Genomic DNA, 9,367 nt, shown 5'->3' on the forward strand with positions numbered 1-9,367 from the left:
AGTTCATCAGTGGACTCAGCGAGTCCAGTGCCCAGACAGCCAGAAAATCGATTTTTTCAGCTTTTTTCAGCAATTTGCATCAAGTATAATTGAAAACAAGCCTAGGCTCTGATACCACTGTTGGGTTTTTAGCATTCTAACACTCCTAAGGTGTACATGCAACCCTAAATACCTTAGATCTATGTTTTCTCTATTATACATGCAAATATCAATTTTTCCAAGGTATTGTTCTAACTAGCATAATATGAAGAACATATAATATAAATTCTAGTAGAATTACATACCTATTTGTTGTAGCTTGATTCCATGGAGCTTAAGAGCCTAGTGCCTCAAGTGTGACACCTCAAATGGTTCACACAACATCACCAACATCTTTGGAATAACTTGAGAGAAAAGGTTCCTATGCTCAAATTGGCTAGCCCTCATGTGTACACACACTAGTGCCAATTTCTTGAGCCATGGGGTCCTTATATATTGTGGCTATTAGGGTTACACCATGTAACTCATGTCTTTCCATATTCTTCATGCTCCATGGGTTAAAACCTCCATGAAGTATCCATGGGTTTAGCCCAAGATGAAGAACTATGGATCATAAGCCCACATATATAAGAATGATTGATTTACACAATCAATCCCTATATATTTAATTAGTCTCCTTTTGATCATAATATTAATTCCAAATTAATCCTTGATCAATACTAATTAAATAATATGATTTCATATTAATATATTAGAACTTATAATATATTAACAAATCATAATTATCCTTTTCTCACAAAAGTCTATCCAAATTGTTCCGATGCCATGCAACCCAAATAGACCATGCCAATCGGGTCAAGTACATACCAATTATAGTTATGGACTTAGACACTAATCCAACACAAATCAAAATTGATTTTGAAGGAAGAATATATCGACACATTTTGTGGTGCTTTGTGGGTCATTGAAGGAGAATTCGTTCAAAGAAGTGGGTCAAGAGAATTGTCTGCATGGCAAGGTGTGACTGACTTACCCCTTCAAAACTTCAAAAAGGACGGAATCGACCGAATAAAAACGAATTTGTTCCCGCATAAAGCAACAAAAATAGTTTAGAGACTAAATAGACCAACTCTAGAAACTTCGTTGGGCATTTGTGTCATTTCCCCCATATAAATTTAAGGGATTTTCTTATACTAAATTTAAAATGGATTATCGTATGTCAATGATGTAATACATCATAATTTCTAGTATTTAAAATTTGAAATAAAAAACATATTTTGATTTAGAGGGGATATACATTAAATATAGGGATTTAGGGCGTGTTCGGCAAAATTAGCTGGTAGCGGGTAGGTTGTAGCTTGTAGCGTTTTGTTAAACGCTACATGAAGTAGCATTTGGATTTGGAGCGTTTTGTTTAAACTAAACGCTAGAAGCTTGTAGTGCCAAACAAGACTTTCTGTTCAAAATGGAGCGTTTTGTCAAACGCTAGAAGCTAAAAGCTCCCAAACGCTCCGTGCCGAACACGCCCTTAAGCTCTCAAAACGAAATTAGTTAACACAGACAAAAACTATAATTATGGAAGTAAATTTGAATAATATTTAGTAGATTATCTTTCTTCTTTTGAAACGACAAATCTACACTACTTGTTAAATTACTTCTTAATTCCACTTCCACCTATATCTGGTAGGGGACTTGAACCCTCAACCTTAAGGATGAAATACAAGTGCAACAAACCCTTTGGTATCAAATTATCTAATTTATATGTTTTTTTAAAAAAAAAAATTGGGAATGAATTTCAACAATGCCACACAGCATGATTATATTGATAGAGAAAAGATAGTTTAATTCTCTAGAAAGAACATAGCATGATTATAACGATAGAGAAAAGATAGTTTAATTCTCTAGAAAGGGGGTGCACATAATCATTTTTATTTATTAGGTACTATAAATAGATATTGATATCTTAATTATTTGTAATTAATATTTATTAAGAATATATTCACGTGGATATATTATCCCTAATTAAAATAAAAAATAATTGTTTAAAATATATAACAAATAATAATAAATTGGTCATAAATTTGGAAAAAAAGAACGTCAAGAGAATACAAATAACGCCAAAAAACAACAACCGGCAAACAAATTAATGGAAATAAATCCATCAATTAAATCAATAGAAAAAAATATAATTAATTATTAGTAATAAATATATAACCGTTTATGTTTGCAACTTGCAAGTTTTTTAATAGTTGAATCGAGTCGAAAACAATAATAGTTGAAATGAGTCATCCAAAGTGGCTTGCAAGCGGGGAGTCACCGAATGTGGCATGCAATGCAAATGGGGAGTATGTGGCCTTGTAAATTTGTAATTGAATTGCAAGAGCGTTTCTGGAAGCTATAACATATCAATTTGATGTTGTATTATTTACTTTACAACGATATATATATATATATATATATATATATATATATATATATATATATATATATATATATATATATATATATATATATATATATATATATATATATAGAGAGAGAGAGAGAGAGAGAGAGAGAGATAAATGATCATTTGAGAACCTATAGTTTCCCGAGAACCCGAGAACTAAAAGTGGAACGTTGGATTGTAGTATTAAACGGTTTGGATTGATCATGACATTATTGTAAATATAAGAGAATGCAATGACATTTTAGGTTTTTATCGATACACGATAGGGGTAAATATGGTATATAAAATAATAAAATAAAAATAAAAAACCAATATCCTAGTTAATTCAAAAATCCCTAAAAAGTATATTTCTCTTTCTCTCGATTTTATTCACTGACACCCTCTCCATCGACCTCCTCCTTACGACTCCAACTCCCACCTCCCTCCGCCTTCCGCCACTCCTTACATCTGTCAACGACCACCATCTACAGCAGCTTACAAGTCTCTCCATCACCCCCCCTAAAAAACAGCACTGCATCAAATCATTGTCGTCTCCGACCATCCGTATAACATAGAACGAGATTTGTCCTTATTTCCTCCTATCGCCGCATCACCTCCCGGTGTCGCATCGCCTCCCGAAGTTCTGGCCATGTCACCACTGAGTCGTATCTATGCCTCATCTCCGATGATCGAATCATATCTCTGTCTCATCTCCGACGATCGATTCATTACTACATCTCATCACTCGTTCGTTTTTTGTATATCTTTCAGATAAGAGCTTGTTGCCATGGGGATCGATGCTCAAGTCTCCACACTAAACCCATCATCAGCTTTCCAACATGTATCAACGTCCTGATATGATGGCTCTATGTGTTGATCCTCAGGGCCAACCCCTTGATCCTAGCAAAATTCAGGATCACTTCGAGGTTTTCATTCCCCTAATTAAATTCCTTATATTACTTTTGTCGTATATCCTATCGATCTCTCTTTAATTAAGCTTGATTTAGCTGTGTTTGCATATTATGCTATTCTGATTTGATGTATGGTTTCACGTTTTCTTAGTTATATGTATTTATAGAGATCTTACATTCTTATCGATGCTAGACAATTTTGGATACGTATGCTATTAGGTCACCTGGTATTGGTGCTTGATTTTATACTATGTGAATCCATGAAGATTGACATGATTTTACAGGAGTAAAGCAGTTTTGTGTTCTCTATTTATATATTGTTCACAAGTTCTTGTTTTCCTAATAAAAATCAAAGTAATTGATTCGGAATTGAGGAGAATTATTATTATACTTATTGTTTGACCAGGAAAGTGAGAGGAAATTGGAAATGGAAGCTTGGTTAGATTTAGCAAATATTTACACAAAGCTGGAGTCTTTTTCTGATGCTGAAATTTGTATTGGAAAAGCAAAGTTAAAGGAATTCTACTACCCTCGAACTTGGCATTCTACAGGTTTGTTCATCATTTCATCAACTTGTTTTCTAATTTGATGTATGTATGAAAAAAAATTACCATTTTATCCTCTTGTTTAGAAGTGATGCTAACTGATTATTTACTAACTGTTGTAAATTGATATTGTAAATGACAAACAATGCTGAATCAATAATAACTGTTTATTTGAGAACTGGATTAGAGTAAATGACCATTTTACCCTTTTATCCAGAAACAATGTTGAAACAATAATGACTGTTTATTTGAGAACTGTCATAAAATGAGATTGTAAATACTTAAATAACATAAACTCACAGTAAGTTTGGTGATATATGGTTTTCCCATCTCTTGCTTGTTATCTGTTTAAGGTTAAAATGGTCATTTGAACTTGTATAATATGATAGGAGCAGGTTGAAGAACATATCAATGGTAATTCAAAAAATTGGGTTTCTTTAATCGTGCAAGAGCTGAAAATCAATCAAGCATCTCAATGCCCTCACATTGTTGTCTGCTATCACTCTTTCTACCACAATGGAGCCATCTCTTTGGTTTTTGAATACATGGATCGTGGATCTTTGACTGATATGATCAGACAACTCAAGACCATTCTTGAACCATATCTTGATGCTCTCTGCAAACATGTTAGTTGAGAAAAAAAATTCTTTTTCCATGTCCCACTCCTAACTTGAGGATATGGAGGGCATTTATGTCTTTTTCCATGTCTTACTCCTACCTTGTTCCACCTTTTTATGTTGGAGAAAATCTATGTTCTGTTCTATATATGATGAATGTAGTGTTTATGACAGGTGTTGCAGGGTCTTGTGTATTTACACCATGAAAGACATGTAATTCATAGGGACATAAAGCCATCTAATCTACTTGTAAACTAAAATGGTAACAGACAACAATGTGGTGGCTTTATGATGCATAGAGGAATATGGTGACATGTTGGTAAATGGTATTGGAATGATTGATCTTGAGGAACCCATAACTGTGAGTTTTCTTTATCTGTCTTTCTTATGACAATTGATATATTATGCATATGATATATTTGTTAATTTTTGAGTTTTTATGAACATGTAACTGAAAATGATGTTGTTGATGTGTTTGCTTACTATAACTGTGAGTTTTCTTTATCTGTCATTCTTATGACAATTGATATATTATGCATATGATATATTTGTTAATTTTTTAGTTTTTATGAACAGGTAACTGAAAATGACATTGTTGATGTTTTTCATTGCTATAACTGTGAGTTTTCTTTATCTGTCTTTCTTATGACAATTGATATAATATGCTTATGCATATGATATATTTGTTGATTTTTAAGTTTTTTTATACAGGTATCTGAAAATGATGATGTTGAACTTGCAATCAAATACCACACATCAGATCTTACTACCAGAGCTATATGTTTGATTGTTTTGTTGAAACAATCATCCCATTTCCCTATTTTCTCACAGTAAGTTACTTATTTGATCATCTTTAAAAGCACTAAAGTTTAGTTTATATGTAAATCACGTGTGAATCACATGTGCTTCACATGTAAATTACATGTAATTCACATATGAATCACATGTGATTCACATGTAAATCACGACTGAACACATATGAATTACATGTGATTCACATGTAAATAATATGTAATTTACATATGAATTACATCTGATTCACATGTAATTCACATATAAGTCACATGTGATTCACATGTAATTAACATATGAATCACATGTGATTCACATGTAATTCACATATGAATATCACATATGAATTGCATTTGATTCACATGTAAATTAAATGTAATTCACATATGAATCACATGTAAAGCACGAGTGAACACATATGAATTACATGTGGACTCACATGTAAATAAAATGTAATTCACATATGAATTAATGTGATTAACATATGAATTACATGTGATTCATATGTGAATTACATGTAATTCACATATGAATAACATGTCATTCACATGTAAATCACATATGAATTACATGTGATTCAAATGTAAATCACATATGAATTACATGTGATTCACATATAATTCACATATAAATCACATATGAATCACATATGAATGACATGTGATTCACATGTAATTCACATATGAATTACATGTGATTCACATGTAAATCACATGTAATTCACATATGCATCACATGTAATTCATATGTGAATCGCCTGTGATTCATATGTTAATCACATGTAAATCACATATGTATTTTTGTGAGTGTTTTTACATCAATCAAATTTTTTTTTATTTTCTTGTAGTTTTGGAAGAAATTGTGATGAATATTGAAAAGGTAAAAAATGATAAATTGAAGAAAAATATGGAAATATTGACACAAAAACATGAAAACGCTTTGAAATTTTGTAGTATTTTTTTTGTTTTTAATATTTTATTTTGTAACGAATAAAATACTTATTCTATTGTGTTTATAGATTAGTAAATAAAATGAGTTTTTTTTATGATTTCCTTACAAATATTATAATATATGAAATATGCATATATGCATTTGTAAAAATATGCATAAATGTACCAAAAAATGTTGATTTTTTTGATTAAAAAATTATAGTATTTTTTAAATATTTCAGTTTTTTTTTTTAAATTTTATTGATTTTTAAATGCTTTTAAAAAAATTACAGTATTTTTTTAAAAAAATATTTTTTTTTCAAAAATTAATGTTTTCTATAAAAAATTAAAAAATATGTACTTAAAAAACACTGAAAAATACAATTTTAAAAAAATCCGAAAATTTGATTTATTATGTAGTTTTTAAACATTTCTATTAATATTTACAATAACACAAAAAATTAAACATTAAATGAGATTGATAAGATTACGATCATGCCTTTAATGAATTAGTTTTGATCTAATGTTCCACTTTTAGTTCTCGGGTTCTCGAAAATTATGAATTTTCAACCGATCTCACCCATATATATATATATATATATATATATATACACTACAAGGAAATGAGCAATTAGCGGCGACACGTCGCCGGTAAAGAGTCGTCGCTACTGCTTCGTCGCTATTGATTAGATTGTCGCCGCTAATGCACCTGTCGCCGGTAATACTTTCTATAGCCGCTAAAGAGAATGTCGCCGGTATTTCCTTTATCCCTTCCACGAGCACCCTAACCGTTGGATTATAACGACGATCGGACGGTTCGTATCTACTAGAACGTCAAAGAGCGGATCCTTATCATTCAGTCTTTAGCGGCGACACCAATAACGGCGACATTGGTCTTTAACGGCGACTATTTCATTAGTCGTCGCTAAAGGCTGAATTTCTTTTATATATATATATATATATATATATATATATATATATATATATATATATATTTGCTATTAGAAAACTTCTAACCATTTTTAGTCCATCATAAAACCTCAATCATTGTCACAATTATCTTAAATAGAGTTTAGTTTTAATCATGAATAACAAATGTAAGCTGTGGGTCTTATACGAGGTCCTCTAATATTAAATTCAGATCATAATGGTTGTGAGGAGAAGATGATAATAAAAAATCCTTATTGATATCAAACATATCAACACGTCAAAAATCTAGTTTCTTTACGATAACAATATTAATGGTTGTATGAGACATGGTAACATTAGAGTGCCCGAAGTGACAACAGATGAAGGACGAGATGGGGTCGGTAACGTCGACGCCACCATTTCGATGTGGGTGGTACTGAGCTTTTTGTGTGTTGGGCGCTTGGCAAACCTAACACTCACATTCTCTATTATCTCCTCTCTATTTGTACCATATCCATCACAACTTATAAACGAAAATATGTGGGTCTAGGAATGATATGTTGTGCATTGGGAGAGATGGAAGTAAGAGGAGAAAGAAAAATTGATGTGACATTTAGGTGGCATGTAAGTTGGGAGGGATGGAATCCTAAACCCTTAATACCTTGCGAATTATATAGACGTTGCATGAATAGTTAGCGAGCTTTTCAAAAAAAGAAAATCCACGAATGGTTTAGTGAAATTTCACCATCGACGTTGGTGACCATATTTTTAAAATCTTGAAAAACATGGTTTTATGGTGATAAATTATCTCAACATATGATTATTTTAATAATAACAATCCGATAAAAATTAAAGTATATTATTTGATTGAGAGCCTAAACACATAAACAAATAGCTAATAGTTCAACGAATTTTAAGGATAAGACGGGAGAACCGCCCAATTCGGGTAAGATGGAATGGGCATTGAGGTGGTTGGATCATAGGTTAGTCCATAGTTGCTATTGCTAGTGGTCATGGCACCAGTTGTAGCAATGACCTGTTGTTGACCGGCTGATAGTTGATGATGGTGGTGATTGTTGGCGATGGTTCGAATGGTGGCAACTGATGTGCTCTCAACGGTCTCTTCCCCAGATATATATGTGTTTCCCGTGCTGGAGCCTGCTCCTTGTCTCTTGCCTACTTGTTCCTTGAGTATGGTTCTCAATGCTAACACCTTCATGAGCCAAAAGTAGCAATTTAACATATCTTAATTTATTTAATTTTATTATTTTAGAAAACAAATGATTAAATACTAACCAAACTAAAACATAGTATTCGGTCTCGAAATTTTAACTATTATATTCAAATGATTTGCTAAAAACCCAAGATAATTGATAAGATATCATTGTAAACACATATATAGCTGGTCACATAGTTTTGTGTGCACGTAACACAAAAGGTATGTTGATTTGACATTTGAAAGATGCAACACCGGTGTGACATTTAGCAAACCGTAATAATGTTATGTTGCACTTGACTGCAACGTTAAAATATAATATTTTTATAATATGAAAAATACATAGATTGACGACGGATTACAAACGGTAAAAAACTTTAAATTTGGATAAATTTGTTGATGTCATTTTATTGTAAAAGAAGTACAAATTTGTGTGCTCACCTCTTCTTGAAGCTTTTGTTTCTCCCGGGAGACTGCATCAAACTCTTGTTTAAGGGTATCATACAAGCCCTCAAGCTGCTTAGCCTTCCATCGAGCACGTCGGTTCTGGAACCATACAGCAATTTGTCTGGGCTGAAGACCAAGTTCATGTGATAGCTTTATTTTGGTGTCAGGGTCCAGTTTCTTCTCCTCCTGGAAAGTGTTTTCCAGTGCCTCTAACTGTTCACTTGTTAACCTTTTTTTCTTCTCTTGATTGTTGTTTTCATACTCATTTTGGTTCATATCCATCATCGCCAACGGTGCCTGCATGATTTGATGCTTCATCTCCCCCACTCCTGTTTACATTTTCATAAACAATTCAAAACTGGAAATGCATTTGAATGTATGTATATGTATTCCTTGTCAAGAAATCTCTCTTGTGACAAAAAGATAGAGATTGAAGGAGGAAATTAAAATTCATCACACTCCACTCTTGAAATTAATTAGATTTGTTTATTAGCACTTGAATGTTTGAAGTACCATGGATCTCTATTTAATATTTTGCCAAATAGACACATTTTCAAGGGTGACTTTTATTACACATGTTTTAGTACATAAATG

The 9,367-nt window shown here is 32.1% G+C and overlaps 1 protein-coding gene across 1 annotated transcript in view; it reads right to left on the bottom strand.

Moving 5' to 3' along the window:
• Positions 1–7,957: 7,957 nt before the first annotated feature.
• LOC145120320 (homeobox-leucine zipper protein ATHB-22-like) overlaps positions 7,958–9,367 on the bottom strand; it is a 2,277-nt gene continuing 867 nt past the window's right edge. The window contains exons 2-3 of the mRNA XM_079056150.1: positions 8,768–9,102; positions 7,958–8,323 (exon numbers count right to left, since the gene is read on the bottom strand). Coding sequence (XP_078912276.1) covers positions 8,024–8,323; positions 8,768–9,102 — 635 coding nt within the window. The 3' untranslated portion in view covers positions 7,958–8,023. The remainder of the gene's footprint in view (positions 8,324–8,767; positions 9,103–9,367) is intronic.

This window comes from Lactuca virosa, chromosome 6, assembly GCF_052849685.1.
Source record: "Lactuca virosa cultivar CGN04683 chromosome 6, Lactuca_virosa_CGN04683_v6, whole genome shotgun sequence".
Lineage (NCBI taxonomy): Eukaryota > Viridiplantae > Streptophyta > Magnoliopsida > Asterales > Asteraceae > Lactuca > Lactuca virosa.